Below are 18,229 nucleotides of genomic sequence, written 5' to 3' on the forward strand. Positions count from 1 at the left end.
TTATGGAATCTTTTCATAATTTTTTTAGACCCTCCTTTGCAAGGCCACCAGAGACAACAAGTCTGACACATAGTCAACGGATGGAGAGGATGATACAGGAGTATCTCCAAATGAACATCGATGCAATGACTTTGCAAATGGAGCCTTGCTCCTTTTGTGCTTCAAATCTAGAAAAATGTCAAGAGCTCTCCAGTTACGCCTCGAAGATTTTGTCGTGTCCAGCTGCCAGCGTTGTCTCTGAACGTGTCTTCAGTGCTGCTGGGTGTGTGCTGACAGATAAGCGCACGCGTCTGTCCAGTGACAATGTGGACAGACTGACGTTCATCAAAATGAACAAGTCATGGATCCAGAAGGAATTTACTACCCCTGTGTCATCCTGGGGAGAGTAAATGCTTGTGGATTTGGAATGTGCTTGATGCAAATCAAAACATCCTGTTTGCAACTAGGGCACAAGTGCTGCCACTGATAAGGTGTCTGTGTGGGGCCCAATTTTTGGAAAAAAAGGGAGACTCCGCTTGGAGTAACCCTTGCTTGCTGTGTTTTTTAAAAATGATACAAGATGAACAGATCTGAAGGCAAGATGAAGCCAACATCATGTCTCCGCCTGCACTTTTCTCACAAACCTGCATTTTTCCAGGGACACCCTACTCAACACCGTCTACAGACAGCAGCCAGATCTCTGTCCCTCAGATGTGGTCAAATAAAAGGCCACTTACTGCGACCCATGACAAAGCTAAGTGGTTGACTCTATCCCTCTGTAAGCTGTTGGCTACCGAAATGCTGCCTTTACGCGTAGTGGACACACAGGATTTTACAGACCTTATGTCTGTCGCTGTGCCCCAGTACCAGATGCCCAATCACCACTGCTTCTCCAAGAAAAGCATGCCCGCGCTACACCGGCATGTCGCACACAACATCACCACTTCCTTGAGAAAATCTGTGTGCGACAGGGTGCATTTCAACACAGATACTTGGACCAGTAAGCATAGACAGGGTCATTACATGTCACTGACTGGGCACTGGCAAACTATGGTGAGAGATGGAGAAGGGTCTGCTGTACAAGTCTTGCCGTCCCCACGAGTTGTTTCAATCCTTGTTCTGTATGTAGAAGTTAATACACTGCTTCTGCCTCTTCAACCTCGTGTGGGTCCTCTACCTTTGCGCAAACCCTGTGTGGTCAGGCCACCCTTCCTTGCAACTGCGCACAAGGACTACCACACACCTCCTTACTATGCTGGCAGCAGAGCTCAATGCCATCAGGCGGTCAAAGTTTTACTTTGAAATGTATGGGAAATGTGAGTCACACCGCTATTACAGAGAATAGTAGTCAGGCAGGGTCAAAACATTAATTGAGGAACAGGAACAGAATGGGACGGCCAGGACTTAATCAGAAAACAAGCAGAGGTGAAATGCGTATCGGCCAACAAGGTACATAAACAGCAAGCAGGAAAAGTAGTCAGGTAACAAGCACACAAAATCATAAAACTGAACTGGGGGTAAAATTAACCAGAGGTTCATAGCTATGTCTGGCAGTGGTCTGCAGACAGGATGGGCATAAAAAAGGGTGTGGTGTCTTCCCATTGGTTGTAGCTGAATGATGGTATTTCATCTGTGAGATACCCACCAGCTACATTCAGCCAGAGATTCTGCATCTGTCAAGGTAATGCAGCCCAGTGGGTGAGCATAACCTGCGTCCACCTGCGCCGCTGGCATCGACTACTCTCCCATCATCAGCACTATTCATGAAAGGAACACGTTGTCACCTGGCGACCGGAGTACAAATTGACGGAGCGGACTCCGTTGGTGACTTAACAGCCGTGTGCGGCAATGATGCAAACCTGGCTGCGGGCCATCCTCAGGGCAATGTGACACACGTGCCTTTTATGGCTCACGTGTTGATCCGAATTCTCCAGCAATTTTTAAAACACCATCACGGCCTACATGGCCTTGTGCAGCGGGCACGCTCGCTATGTGCTCACTTCCATCGTGCGCACACAGCAGCTCAACAACTTTCATCACTCCGGAAGTCTTAGGGTCTGGCAGTTAAACGCCGGAAATGCGATGTTCCGACACGCAGGAATTGGAATCTGCACATGTTGCAGCGTGTGTGGCAGCACCGCAGAGCCCTGCTGAAATACGGTAAGACATATAGCCTGGGATAAGTTGATCCAGAGGTGGTGCAGATCACGCTGCTGGAGTGGTGTCAGATCAAGGACCTATGCACCCTGCTACACAGTTTTGAAATGTCGACGAAGATGTTTAGCACTGGCAATGTCATTCTCAGCGTGACAATTCTGGTCATCTACATGATGGAGCACACTGTAATTATTATTCGGAGTCAGGTGTTGGGACAAGAGGAAGGGGAGGAAGTACAGGAGGAGTCATATGCGGAAGGGATAACAAGATCTACGAGGTCCAGATGGTCAGCGGCACCTATGCGGCAGTCATGGTGAGGGAGAGGGATTAACAAGGGCGCATAGTATCAGCAAAAAGTGTTGATGAAAGTGCAGGAGCCCATGAAGAAATGGAGGACGAACTGGCGATGGGCATGGAAGACTCAGCAGATGAGAGAGCTTGCTCACATTTCGGTTGTGCGAGGTTGTGGGTAGAGGGCAGAGGAAGGATGCACGATTCTCACCTCTCTGCCACCAACACACCAAGGACTTGGTCCTCCTGGATGCACAAGACACATGAGCGCCTTCTTGCTGCACTACCTACATGACCCTCGGATTGTATGAATTTGAAGTAATCCTGAATACTGGGTTGCCACACTGTTAGATCCCCGGTACAAGACAAAATTTGGCGAACTAATTCCTGCCATAGAAATAGACGCACGTATACAGGAGTATCTGCAGAATGTGGTACGCAATCTTAGATCTACTTTTCCACTAAACACCAGTGCTGCACAGAGTGAATCTCAACACTTTGTCATGGATAGGAGGAAATGGTCTTTTACTTGTCCACATCGGAGGGACCGAGGGATGGCTGCTGTGCTGAGATGGCGTTGAGTACGGTGTCCCTGCACAGTTGCACTTTTGGTCATATCCCAAAATGAGTTGAAAAAGGACAGATGCTGTTGGAAAGGGGAACAGGTGTGTTGGAAAGGGGAAAAAAATTTTGGTCCGTGGATTTGGTGGTTAAACAACTGTAACATTTGCTGAAGAAACAACATCTGTTACAGTGGGACTGGCAGATTTGGATAAAGTGGTATATAATCTGTGACCGCTATATAACAAAAATTAATAAGAAAAGAAAGAGAAAGGTATATATCACCTTCAGCAGTCAGTGTCCACCGTGCTCCCAGTTGGAAAAGGAGAGGTTGGCAACTTGAAGGTTTGGTGGAGGATACAGAGCTGTGTGGCTATGAAACTAATAGTAGCCTGAACCGAGTTAGACGCCATTCGGATCTGGAGACTGTGAGCCCTGTTAGCGTCACAGGGTCCACATGCCCACCCAGCCCAGGAACTCCCTGTTAACAACACAGGGGCCATTGAGTACGCTGACCGTGTGCGTAGGGGCCACACCTGTGGACAGCAGGCGCATCAGCAGCAGCAGGCCTGTTAATGCCACTGGGCTGCACAAGCAGGACTGTTAGGACAGGAGCTGGTCTTAACCGTTCTGCGTTACCAACTGTGGTGGTGGCCTGCATCCACCACCCTATCCCTGCCTACCTCTGGCCTAAAGCCGCAATGGGTTCAACACATGGAGGTGTGCTCTTTCGGAGCATAATAGAAGACTGCGCACCTCCTTGTTGGCTCCAGCCCCTTTTATAACCTGGGTCCGCCCCAAACCAGGGTGAACCACAATGCACCTCCTGGAGACAAAAGCAGAGTGACACGTCATGAGTGGCATAACTAGCGTCCTATTTGGAAACGCAACTTCAATGATGACCTCATGGCTGCCATGACCCAAACACCTCACCAGTCATCGTCTGACCATCAATAATGCGGTGACAAGTCATAGGTGTGGGCCTCTGCAAGCCATTTGGGAGGACACCTGATGCCCTGTGGTCTATATGGGACCCCCACATCAGGGCCAGGGCCAAAGAGTTCATTACCGGACCTAGTCTCTGATGCAGGAAGTGCCTGAGCATGCTCAGTAGCATGAAATACAGTCTCTGAAAAAAGACTATCAGCTTTAGCATGGTGTCTAGGCACAAAACAGGACTTAGACCCGGCACAGAATGCAAGCACCTGTGCAAAGAGGCTTTTCACACTTAGTGTGGGAGCATGCGCTGTATCCCGAAATGAAGACTTAGCGTCAGGAATGGCACAGTCAGGCTGAGCATACTCACTAGGCGAAACACTGTAATTATGCTGCAGCTGGGGTACATCGGCACACGCATGCGCACTAGCTGCCTCTCCACACTTAGACGTGGAGGGGAAATTTGTCTTGGAGATGCTGTCTATGAACAGAAGGAAAAGCTAAAGGAAGCCTGACTTTCTATCCCTCCGAATTATGAAATGCAGCAATGAATTCCATGAGTTTGCTATAACATTAGCGTAGCTAAATGTGCATGAGGGTGTGATGTAGAGGTGCTAGAAATAGCTTGTCACCAGTGGGGCACTAATGGAATACAACAGCCAGTTCTATGATGCCACAAAATGGCAGTATTTTGTGCTATCATTATAGCTTATTAAAAACAGAGCACGAGGTTGTCATGCAGAGGTGCTGCACATAGATTTGCAGTAGTGTGAATAGACAAAAGTACAATAGCCACGTTTAGGATACAACTAGGTACACTGAGTGTTTGCTAGTATAATGGCTGAGTTTAAAAAAGTTTGAGTGTGCAATGCAGGCAGATGTCCTGCAAATATCGTTCCAATACTGTGAATTGACAAAAGTACAATAGCCACGTTTAGGATACAACTAGGTACAGTGAGTGTTTGCAAGTATAATGGCTGAGTTTAAAAAAGTTTGAGTGTGCAATGCAGGCAGACGTGCTGCAAATAACGTTCCAATACTGTGAATTGACAAAAGTACAATAGCCACGTTTAGGATACAACTAGGTACAGTGAGTGTTTGCTAGTATAATGGCTGAGTTTAAAAAAGTTTGAGTGTGCAATGCAGGCAGACGTGCTGCAAATAACGTTCCAATACTGTGAATTGACAAAAGTACAATAGCCACGTTTAGGATACAACTAGGTACAGTGAGTGTTTGCTAGTATAATGGCTGAGTTTAAAAAAGTTAGAGTGTGCAATGCAGGCAGACGTGCTGCAAATATCGTTCCAATACTGTGAATAGACAAAAGTAAAATAGCCACGTTTAGGATACAACTAGGTACACTGAGTGTTTGCTAGTATAATGGCTGAGTTTAAAAAAGTTAGAGTGTGCAATGCAGGCAGACGTGCTGCAAATAACGTTCCAATACTGTGAATAGACAAAAGTACAATAGCCACGTTTAGGATACAACTAGGTACACTGAGTGTTTGCTACTATAAATGGCTGAGTTTAAAAAAGTTTGAGTGTGCAATGCAGGCAGACGTGCTGCAAATAACGTTCCAATACTGTGAATTGACAAAAGTACAATAGCCACGTTTAGGATACAACTAGGTACAGTGAGTGTTTGCTAGTATAATGGCTGAGTTTAAAAAAGTTTGAGTGTGCAATGCAGGCAGACGTGCTGCAAATAACGTTCCAATACTGTGAATTGACAAAAGTACAATAGCCACGTTTAGGATACAACTAGGTACAGTGAGTGTTTGCTAGTATAATGGCTGAGTTTAAAAAAGTTTGAGTGTGCAATGCAGGCAGACGTGCTGCAAATAACGTTCCAATACTGTGAATTGACAAAAGTACAATAGCCACGTTTAGGATACAACTAGGTACAGTGAGTGTTTGCTAGTATAATGGCTGAGTTTAAAAAAGTTTGAGTGTGCAATGCAGGCAGACGTGCTGCAAATAACGTTCCAATACTGTGAATTGACAAAAGTACAATAGCCACGTTTAGGATACAACTAGGTACAGTGAGTGTTTGCTAGTATAATGGCTGAGTTTAAAAAAGTTAGAGTGTGCAATGCAGGCAGACGTGCTGCAAATATCGTTCCAATACTGTGAATAGACAAAAGTAAAATAGCCACGTTTAGGATACAACTAGGTACACTGAGTGTTTGCTAGTATAATGGCTGAGTTTAAAAAAGTTAGAGTGTGCAATGCAGGCAGACGTGCTGCAAATAACGTTCCAATACTGTGAATAGACAAAAGTACAATAGCCACGTTTAGGATACAACTAGGTACACTGAGTGTTTGCTAGTATAATGGCTTAGTAACAATGAGTTGTAGTGTGCAATGCAGGCAGACGTGCTCTGCAAATGTCTTTGCACTAGTGGGACTATAGCAAAGTCCAATAGCCACGTTTAGGATGCCACTAGGTACACTGAGTGTTTGCTAGTAAAATTGCTTAGTTTAAAAAAGTTGGAGTGTGCAATGCAGGCAGATGTGCTCTGCTAATATCTTTGCACTAGTGGGACTATAGCAAAGTCCAATAGCCACGTATAGGATGCCACTAGGTACACTGAGTGTTTGCTAGTATAATGGCTTAGTTAAAATGAGTTTGAGTGTGCAATGCAGGCAGACGCGCTATGCAAATGTCTTTGCACTAGTGGGACTATAGCAAAGTCCAATAGCCACGTATAGGATGCCACTAGGTACACTGAGTGTTTGCTAGTATAATGGCTTGGTTTTAATGAGTTGGAGTGTGCAATGCAGGCAGACGCGCTCTGCAAATGTCTTTGCACTAGTGGGACTATAGCAAAGTCCAATAGCCACGTATAGGATGCCACTAGGTACACTGAGTGTTTGCTAGTATAATGGCTTGGTTAGAATGAGTTGTAGTGTGCAATGCAGGCAGATGTGCTCTGCTAATGTCTTTGCACTAGTGGGACTATAGCAAAGTCCAATAGCCACGTATAGGATGCCACTAGGTACACTGAGTGTTTGCTAGTATAATGGCTGAGTTTAAAAAAGTTAGAGTGTGCAATGCAGGCAGACGTGCTGCAAATATCGTTCCAATACTGTGAATAGACAAAAGTACAATAGCCACGTTTAGGATACAACTAGGTACACTGAGTGTTTGCTAGTATAATGGCTTAGTTAAAATGAGTTTGAGTGTGCAATGCAGGCAGACGCGCTATGCAAATGTCTTTGCACTAGTGGGACTATAGCAAAGTCCAATAGCCACGTATAGGATGCCACTAGGTACACTGAGTGTTTGCTAGTATAATGGCTTGGTTAGAATGAGTTGTAGTGTGCTATGCAGGCAGATGTGCTCTGCTAATGTCTTTGCACTAGTGGGACTATAGCAAAGTCCAATAGCCACGTATAGGATGCCACTAGGTACACTGAGTGTTTGCTAGTATAATGGCTTAGTTAAAATGAGTTTGAGTGTGCAATGCCGGCAGACGCGCTATGCAAATGTCTTTGCACTAGTGGGACTATAGCAAAGTCCAATAGCCACGTATAGGATGCCACTAGGTACACTGAGTGTTTGCTAGTATAATGGCTTGGTTAGAATGAGTTGTAGTGTGCAATGCAGGCAGACGCGCTCTGCAAATGTCTTTGCACTAGTGGGACTATAGCAAAGTCCAATAGCCACGTATAGGATGCCACTAGGTACACTGAGTGTTTGCTAGTATAATGGCTTAGTTATCAGTTGGAGTGTGCAGAGGACAAGAGGGTACAGTGGCAGGATTGTGGTGCTCTGGGTAGAGGAATGGAAGCCTGCCTTTCTATTCCCTCCTAATGGTGAAATGCAGGTAGGAAATCCCTGACCTGGGCTACACAGACGCTGTTGCTGTTTGCAGGACCTGTCACCTATGGCTCTCTGACCCTGCCGGTTGGAGCCCTTAAAAGGACTGCTATAAAGTGCTCTCCCTAAGCTGTCTAACGCTGTGTATGCAGCGCATACAGCTGTATCGGCTATAGGACTCAGGAAGACGGAGCTGCGACAGTGATGTCTGACACCAAAGACGCAGAAGGCAGATAATGGCGTCCGTGAAGAAAATGTCCGGTTTTATAATGCAGGGACATGTGACATGCAGATCCTATCACACATGCCGTTGCTTCTCTGGCTCAAAGTCCACTTAGCTGTGTGTGTGTCTGGGATTGGCTGACATGCTGGCCCGCCCCACAAGACGCGCGCGCTTAGGGAAGGAAGACAAGAAAAAAAAAAAAAAAAATGGCGATCGCCATTATAGAAACAGCAGTGATCTGAAGGCGCTGTTCACGCACACTATACACTGAAATGTGATAATAGTTTGATTCACAGAGTGACTTACACTATTACAGCAGAAACCAAGCTATGATTTAGCTGTTTTTTGGCTGCTAGAACCGTTCTCGAACGTTTCTAGAACTACCGAGCTTTTGCAAAAAGCTCGAGTTCTAGTTCGATCTAGAACATGCCCCAAAATCACTCGAGCCGCGAACTGGAGAACCACGAACCACGAACCGCGCTCAACTCTACTCATCAATGACCCATTGGAGCAAGAAAAAAAAAAAATATTGCTTGCAAAAGCTAACACACCCCTTTTGTTAAAAGTAACTTCATAAAGTTGGTTACCTCTGAGCAGATGAAGGTGTTAACATTAGCGTTAGGTTTTAGCATCCCAGATGGACATTACTGATCTGTTGAAAAGGTTCTCTGATGTGTATCTGAATAATCTATCAGTGAAAATAACTGTAGTCTTCCCAAAAAATTGTGGAATGTGCTCCGCTAAATGAGAACCATATGTCATATGCCAAAAGTTTCTCCAAACCGTTTCAGTTTCAGTAGGGATTAAAATCGGAAGTCTTTCTAAGGGAAGCGCATTCTCTTGGCACAGTATTAGGATCATTTTCATTTCTGACTGTAGGTGTGGTAGATCCAGCGAACCCTAGAGATGCCAGTCATTGCAGCATGGAAACATAAGGAACGACAAAGAGCAAGCAGCACACATGCTGTATAAGACGACTGCACATACGGCAATGTGAAGAACGAGCGTCTGATGGAATCCGAGTGAGCTACATGAAGGTTTAAAATGCATGAATGAGGTCTTCATAGCACTCATACCATTAATGTTTTAGGATTTCTAGTTTTTGTCGTCCCTTCCCCCCCACTTCCAGTTATACATTTACGATATTATAAATTCAGTGTTTTTTTCATTTTGCATAGTATTTTTATGCCTATATTTCACATGTTTTGCCACTATTTACCGTATTTTTCGTTTTATAAAACACACTGGATTATAAGACGCACCCTAAAAATTCAGAGCAAGAAAATGTGAAGAAAAAAAAAAAATGTGGTCCATCTTGTAATTCGGTGGTGTCTTACCGGAGGGGGCAGTAGCGGAGGAAGCTGTGTTGGTGCTGCAGCGGAGACTGTGGCTGCCATGTTGGGGCAGCTGTGCTTGGGCTGCGGCGGCCGCAGCTGCCGTGCTGGGGCAGCTGTGCTGGGGCTTGGGCTGCAGCGGCGGCAGACGGTGATGGCTTCAAAGAAATGGCGCCTGGAGTCAGCGCAGATTGAGCTCATTAGCGCAAGCACCACCTAAGGGTGCCATTTTCCTGAAGTGCGCTGGAGGAAGATCAATGGGCTGGAGGCGGCGCCTGCGCAGATGAAAGCTTGAGCCGAGAGCTATAACTGAGCATGTGCCGACTCCGGGCGGCATTATTTGAAGTCCTTACCGCTCGACCCGTAGCGCCAGTAATGTCGCCAGAGACCCTGCACAGCAGCCGCTGGGGATCATGTGCAGACCTCGCACATCAGCCGCTGACACTGCACAGTCGCACCAGCCTCCACGACCCCACAACAGCCCAGCCACCGCAGCATTCTCCTGGCCCCTTGCGACCCCTCTCCAATACCCCGTTAAGCTACATTCATATTATAAGACGCACGTCTCACTTTCCTCCCAAATTTTTGGGAGGAAAAGTGCGTCTTATAATCTGAAAAATATGGTAAACTTTATTGTAAAGGTGTTATGGGTTTTTTTATTCTGTGTCTTAACAACTTAATTTTTCCCATATTTATGAGTCTTTGGTCACCTATTTTTTTTTTTTTATTTTAGAAAAAAAAAATAAAAGCATTTTGATTAGAGTTGAGCGGATCGATCATAATCCGGGTCCGGCGGATCCGGATCGGGATGCCGCCAAAGTCCGGATCCGATCCGGAATCCCACCGAGTGCACCCTGAATCCCGGGGTACTGGTCGGACTCGGATCGGACCCTCTAACCGTGCGGATCCGGATTTTTCAGATCCGTGTCCGCTCAACACTAATTTTGATGTTTTTTAAACACTGCAAAACATTTTTAAAAACACTGTCCATCAAATAGCTTTAAAGAAAAAGAAAAAAAAAAGACTTTTTTTACAATCATGTGAAGAAAGCCTCAATATGCAATTACGCAGGAAAAAAAAAATTATAATAAAGTCCCGTAGCGAGTAACGTCTTCATCACTTCCAGTAAGGCGCAGATATGTAGGACATTGCCCTGAGGAGATAAGGGTCCTGAAATCCACAACTATGAAACTGACAAAACACACTGATTACAGGTCCCGAGATACAGCGCAGGCTTATGCACTGTATAATTAATATCACCGCCGGCTTCTGATTTTTCTGGCACCATCGTTTCCCATTCTTTCACAGTCCAACCAGAAAGCCAGTAATATGGTATACAAAAATGTGGGCATGATTCATCCACACCAAAAATACATTTCAGGGTGATCTTAGTCACATGTGGAATTAGGAAAAAGTCCAAGTTCTTAATGAACTTGCAGGATCTTGAGGAACTCATTCTGCAAGGAAAACCTCACTAACTAGAAAAGCCTCTGCTGTGGCTTTATGTGAATTGATTACATAACCCAAGCAGGTATTGCCCAGTCTTCTGTGACCTGGGAGTTTCTCTTCTAAAAATGAAGAATTAAGGATTCCAGCACATCAATCCATTCAATAAAAGTTCAGTTCAGTCCTTTGGCTCTAAGCGCTCGCTGCTTGAATAAAAAACACAGGAAGTTTCCCAGACCAAACCAAGAGGAACTGGGGGATGGGGAGAGAGCTATGCCAAGACACAAACTGTTTTTAACCTCTACTTGCTTGATCGTGCTTTTCTTATTACTGTGCTTTAGGGTTTTCATTTAGAAGATTGCAAATTGCACTTCAAGATACAATTCTATGAATCATTTATGAAAATAACTGCATATTGTGTGTTGTGCTAATATTCATGTCCGAAACAAAGTAATAACGTATGGTCTTTAATGATTTACTGATTGAAGCCTAACCTATAGAATTTAAAGGATATCTTGCCCTCAGGATGTGATGACCAGAAATCAAGCCTACATGAGCAATCTTATTATTCCCACTGGGAAAGCTCCTGATGTACAGTATATGCTAAATGTGTCCATACTATTTTGCTATGAGCTTTCAAGTCACAAAACCCTACTGCAAGATCAGATTTTTGTCAGGCAGAGAGAATAATGACAGCCTACGCAAACGCGACATTTCTGCCTTTCGGAGCTGCACTGAGCGTATATTTCAGGAATTGCTGCGCTTCAGCTGCTTGTTCTTGTCTCTAGAAACCAAAGAAATGGTGGCGACTTATTTTCTAACCAAATGTATACCTGCTTGAGCTATACATGTGCTACAGATATCAGCAGAACATTAGCTAAAATTCAGCAAATATCAAAGCGTTGAGAATTAAGGCCGGGACATTCATGTTATTAGGGGGAGCGTCCTAAGTGTAAACGAGAGAGAAGCTGCTTTGAACAGATGTTAGACGGGGAAACAAAAAAATTCTTCAAGCTGAAACATATGGGTCTTTGTTTGCCAAAGTTATTAACTGCAGGCTTCTTTGAGTCTGTGTACAGAGGAGCTAAATCATACCAGCATGACGAGGCTTCGGGCAGACACATTAGCAGCCTGTAGACAAAACTATGAAATGGTCATCTCTGCACCAACACGGAAAACACGCTGGCATCAGGAGCTGGATGGACAATAGGGTAAATGCCTGACACTTGTACTGAATTCGTACAAACGGAGAACAAATTGGCTGCATTCTTCCAAAAACGGTGCCCCAACAGTTCAAAGGTCATATACGGAAGTGCAGATAGACCATGTCCAGGTCAATGGTGCTGAGCAGATGTGCTACACAGGACACGTAGAAAGGTGTGATGACGTATCTGTAAAAAGGCAGCTAATGCTTCACTCATCAGGTTCAGCTCCAGTTGGCTGGGGTCTATGCAGACCGCCATTCTTAGGCTATGTGCGCACTAGAAAGTGCCATTTCCTTAAGAAAAAAAACGGACCCTCTCAAAGGGTCCCGCAGCTGCGTTTTTGTCGCGGATTTAACCGCGGATTTTTCCACAAGTTGGTCCCCGCGGTTTTTACTGTTATTTATGGCAAAAAACGCAGGTGCCTGCGGAAAAGAAGTGACATGCAGTGTGCGCACAGCTATTCCCCCCCTCTGTGGTTAGTGTGTACAATTATCAGCATTTCATAAGTTTATTGAAAACTACATCACGCTTATTATGCAAAGACTCAATTATATAGAGTTGGCCTTTTTTCTTTAAAGACTTCTGCACTTTCCCCCCTCCCCTGACATGCTGAATATTGACATCAGGGCTAAATCTTGATTGATGACAACCCATTCTTGGAGAATAAGCTCTCGGAGTTATCACAACTTCTGTGTTTTTCTTTGTCCACTCAATTTTTGCAGATTGACCACAGGTTCTCAATGGAAATGAGATGTGTGGACTTTCCTGGCCATGGACTTGTAAATTTCTCTTGGATTAAAAGTAACCATACGCATGAATGGTCTCAAGATGCTTTACTGGTGACAGACTTAAGACTTATGGTGGCACTTTCCATTTCTTCTCCAGATAATCATTCTCCAGATGACCCAAAGTCTGTAGGGGGCTTCAGAAAAAATAACTTTGAAAGTCCAGTGATTGGGCTACACAGGACTGGGGCAAAGTAATGTCTGATGAAGCCTCCTACAGACGGTTTGGGACATCTAAAAGAATGATTGGGAGGAAAAGAATCGGTGAACACTACCATGAGTCCTGTGTCTGGCAATAGTAAAGCATCCTAGGACATTCATGTGTGGGGATTTTCATCAAATAAAGTTAGTTCAGTCACAATTTTGCAAGAGCATCTTCTCCCAATAATCTAGATGCAATTTGGTAATAATGTTTTCTCCAGCATGGAGACCATGTCACAGGAAAAGTGATATCTAAGGGACTTTGTTTCCAAAGCGCTTTATTGAAATTTTTACATGATAAACAAACATCTTACTTAGTATAGAGTGGGGAAGGGAGGGGAGGAAGGAAAGAAAGCTTGAAGATCGCCTTTATTCAAGATAGTAGTGGCGGGAGGGACAAGGAAGGAGTTAAAAAGGTTAGATGTGGGAATAGAAAGAAGGGAGGGAGAACAGATTAATCTCTACAATCTCAATAAGCATATTATTACATTTTTCAATAAGATAGTATAAATTAAGTCAAAACATTCGTCTAAGATTGCATAACAAATCTTATTTAAAGGATAATCAACTACAACTAAAAACTACATAAACTGCAGTAAAAACTACAGTCCAAGTGACTCTGAAGAAAATATTCAAATTTTATGTCTATGTCCAGGAAACGCTCCAGATCTCAATTCCATTGAGAACCTGTGGTCAGTCCTCAAAAAACAGGTGGACAGACAAAAACACAAACTGCGATTAACTCCAAGCACTGATTAGACAAAAATGCATGGTCATCAGTCAGGATTTGGCCCAGAAGGAGATAGCCAGAATGTCAGAGTGAACTACAGAAGTCTAGAAACATGAGGCTCAATAGCTGTAAAAATGGAGTCTATGCAGAAAACCGATGTATTTGCAAGTTTTTACACTTGACAGTTAGGGTATGTGCGCACTAGGCGTTTTTTTCACACTGTTTTTTATGTTCGGTTTTGTCTCAAAAAACGCACCCGCGGCAAAAAAACGCGGCAAAAACGCATGCGTTTTTACTGCGTTTTGGTGCGTTTTTACTCACTGCGTTTTTAATCAGTGAACAATGCCATTAAAGATTGTTGATGGAAAGAAAAAAAAAAAGGTCTGATGTCATTTCCTTCTTCAATATGTTCTTCATTGTATTCAGGAGAGCAGACAGCTGCAGAACTAGTGTATGCAGGAGAGCAGACAGCAGCTGCAGAACTACAAGGCTCAGCATCCGCCATCCAGGACTGTATGCAGGAGTTTTTTTGCCCAAAACAAAAAAAAAAAAAACAACACATGGGCTTAGCTTTATTTTTGTATGCTAGCCAGGTACAGCAGGCAGGTACGGGCTGCCCCCAACACCCAGCTGCCTATTTGTACCCGTCTGGCAATCAAAAATATAGGGAAGCCCTTTTTCTTTTTTTTTATTTCATGAAATAAAAAAAAAAAAAAAAAAAAAGAAAAAAAAAGACATAGGCTACGCCCAATTTTTTAGTCCAGCCAGGTACAACTAGGCAGCTGGGGATTGGAATCCGCAGTGCAGAGTGCCCAAGCTTTCTGGCCACCCCAGAAAATGGCGCTTTCATAGAAGCGCCATCTTCTGGCGCTGTATCCAACTCTTCCAGCTGCCCTGGTGACGGGTGGCTCGCTGGGTAATAATGGGGTTAGGGCTAGCTGAATATTGTCAGCTGGCCCCAAGCCCGAAATTCATGGTGTCACGCCAATATTAGACGTGGCCACCATGAATTTCTAGTAAACACAAAAATATTTTTATTATAAATAAAACACAACACAATTAGTGACTCCATCTTTATTGAGATAAAGAACCCCCCTCCGCAGTAATCCTGGGTCAAGGGTCCCGCACCGTCTAATCTGGATCCAATATCATCTGATCGGTTTGCTGGAAGGCAAAGCGATCAGATGATGTGTCAGGTTCTAGGATGTGAATCACATCACAGCAGCTGATTGTATAAAAGCCGATTATACAATCAGCTGATGCATCAGTAGAAGAAAAAAAAAAAATACTGAGTCACGTCCGTGCTGATTACCGGCAGCTCCTGGAGCGATCGGATGAGAGTCTGATCCTGTCCCATCGCTGCAGGAGCTGCCGGTAATCAGCTGAAGTCTCCTGACGGCAGGATCAGCTGATAAGTTAAGCCGGCCGAGCGCTAAAAAGCCGGCGACACCATGAGAATTACGATCAGCTGACGCGTCAGGTGACCGCATCAGAAGATCAGCGCCAGGTCCTGCAGGCATCGGACGTACGCGGGGAGACAGCACACAGCCGGAGCGGCGGTACTGGGAGAGGAGCTGGGAGCGGACATGGCACCGGGAGTCTGCAGACAGGTGAGTATGACATTTTTTCTACTGTTCACTTTTGTTTGACGCTGCCTCCACCTCCCGCCCAGACATGACGCCGCACGGGAGCTGACATTGCACCGGGCAGGTTGTGGAAGCAGCGATGGCGATACCGGGAGGATTCACGCTTCTGTGTTTACCAACAGAAGGAATCCTCTTCCTGTACACGTCACTTTCGCGTTTATAGCAGGGCTGTGGAGTCGGTAAGCCAAACCTTCGACTCAGACTCCTCAAATTCTCTTGCACCGGCTCAGACTCAGACTCCTCAAATTCTCTTGCACCGGCTCAGACTCAGACTCCTCAAATTCTCTTGCACCGGCTCAGACTCAGACTCCTCAAATTCTCTTGCTCAGACTCAGACTCAGACTCCTCAAATTCTCTTGCTCAGACTCAGACTCAGACTCCTCAAATTCTCTTGCTCAGACTCAGACTCAGACTCCTCAAATTCTCTTGCTCAGACTCAGACTCAGACTCCTCAAATTCTCTTGCTCAGACTCAGACTCAGACTCCTCAAATTCTCTTGCTCAGACTCAGACTCAGACTCCTCAAATTCTCTTGCTCAGACTCAGACTCAGACTCCTCAAATTCTCTTGCTCAGACTCAGACTCAGACTCCTCAAATTCTCTTGCTCAGACTCAGACTCAGACTCCTCAAATTCTCTTGCTCAGACTCAGACTCAGACTCCTCAAATTCTCTTGCTCAGACTCAGACTCAGACTCCTCAAATTCTCTTGCTCAGACTCAGACTCAGACTCCTCAAATTCTCTTGCTCAGACTCAGACTCAGACTCAGACTCAGACTCAGACTCAGACTCAGACTCAGACTCAGACTCAGACTCAGACTCAGACTCAGACTCAGACTCAGACTCAGACTCAGACTCAGACTCAGACTCAGACTCAGACTCAGACTCAGACTCAGACTCAGACTCAGACTCAGACTCAGACTCAGACTCAGACTCAGACTCAGACTCAGACTCAGACTCCTACAAATATTGCTTAGTTAGGTGAAAAATTTATTGTAGTACATGAATATGTGTATGTGAACATCAGACATTTAATAATTTTTATGATACGATAATCAAGATATTTGGATAGAACATAAAATATATTTATTGGAATACAACTTTAGAACACAAAAAACTAATAAATTGTAAATATGTAATACACTATGTAATATACAGTAGATTACATATATATCTTGTGTGTGTATATACACTGTGTGTGTATATATATATATATATATATATATATATATATTACATATTTACAATTTATTAGTTTTTTGTGTTCTAAAGATGTATTCCAATAAATATTTTATGTTCTATCCAGATATCTTGATTATTGTATCATAAAAACAATTAAATGTCTGATGTTCACATTGTACTACAATAAATTTTTCACTTAAATATAAGCATTATACTAAATGTTATTATTTAGTAAAATATTCAGCACATTCTGCATTGCACTACTGTCCCCAATTTATTATATATTTTAAGAGTCGGAGTCGGTGCATTTTATACCGACTCCGACTCCACCAAAATGAGCTCCGACTCCGACTCCGACTCCACGACTCCGACTCCGACTCCACAGCCCTGGTTTATAGCTGCGTTTTTAGTCATAGAAACGCACTAAAACGCAGCTATATTTGCAATTTGCGTTTTTCATTGCGTTTTTGAACATCTCATTGAACTCAATGGGTGAAAAACGCACTGAAAAACGCAGAAATAATTGACATGCTGCGTTTTTGTGGTCACCACAAAAACGCAGCTACAAAAAAACGCTGTGTGCGGACAGCAAAAATGAAAACTCAGACATTGCTGGGGAAGCAATGTCACTGCATTTTAAGCACAAAAACGCGGTAAAAAACGGCGCTAAAAACGCCGCAAAAACGCCTAGTGTGCACAAGGCCTTATACATCAGTAACCATAGAAACCTCTGAATAAAAGATCTAAAAACAATGAAGCAGAAAAGTTTGTGAAAAACAAAATTTGTATTACCTTCATAACTTTTGGCTGACAGAACGCAAAGGCGAGCTAATCAGGAACAACAGTACAGAGATTAGATGAGTTGGGTTTTGTTTTTTTAAATCAGTACCAAAAAAACAAAAACCAAAAGAAGGGTCTCCTGCACGCTTGACCATTTGCAGAGCACATCTGAAGCTAGGAAGGAGACAAAATGCGCATGATTTCAATGAGACGGCAGTGACCTTAACTCATTGAAATCATAGTGCCACATCCACAGGGGCTTGATACCACGGTAAGAGGGCAGACTAGTCTGGGTGAAGCAACGCCCTTGCGACTGGTTCCAGTGCTTATTAGCTTAGGGAAACGTTATTTAAAAACCCTGTTTTATACTTTGCTTTTACACAATATTATTAGACAGGGATGGTTAGGCAGGGATTTTTAGCTCACACATGTCCCTGCTACTAGGTTAAAAGGCATATGGGACCTGACAGGTTCACTTTAAGGCAGTTCGAAAGCAGAAAATAAATTAAATGATCTCTTACCTACAACCATAAGCGTGAATTCAAACCCCCTCTTCACAGATTTCCTGTATACTTGATTTGGTAGATTGGCAAAGCCCACATATCCTTCAAGGTTCTTCTGTTGCTGCAGTCAATGGAAAGAAAAGATTATTAGTTGCTATAGATAAGAAAAAGGCAAGAAAGGCAGGCCTGTACCTTCAATTTAACCTAAAGCTCTGTATTGCTATTACAGTTCGGCCTCTTTCAACTGAATGGGTTTGAGTTGCATACCGTAATCAGCCCTGATACAAGAATAGTGCCTTCTTTGCCTTATTTTCCTGTACTCCAACATAACTTATAGATAGGAATGAAACTAAAGAAGGAAAACAGGTGGGGCTCTATAACACGCTTCAATTTACTAAGGACTTTACTAATATCCATACAAAACATTTCTGAACTAGCAGTCTAGGACA

The 18,229-nt window shown here is 43.9% G+C and overlaps 1 protein-coding gene across 2 annotated transcripts in view; it reads right to left on the bottom strand.

Moving 5' to 3' along the window:
* SEPTIN7 (septin 7) overlaps positions 1-17,901 on the bottom strand; it is a 108,269-nt gene extending 90,368 nt beyond the window's left edge. For both annotated transcript variants that reach the window (XM_075315134.1, XM_075315133.1), the window contains exon 1: positions 17,799-17,901. In XM_075315134.1, coding sequence (XP_075171249.1) covers positions 17,799-17,808 — 10 coding nt within the window. In that variant the 5' untranslated portion in view covers positions 17,809-17,901. The remainder of the gene's footprint in view (positions 1-17,798) is intronic.
* Between the last annotated feature and the right edge of the window lie 328 nt (positions 17,902-18,229).

This window comes from Anomaloglossus baeobatrachus, chromosome 6 (assembly GCF_048569485.1).
Source record: "Anomaloglossus baeobatrachus isolate aAnoBae1 chromosome 6, aAnoBae1.hap1, whole genome shotgun sequence".
In the NCBI taxonomy this organism is placed as follows: Eukaryota; Metazoa; Chordata; class Amphibia; order Anura; family Aromobatidae; genus Anomaloglossus; species Anomaloglossus baeobatrachus.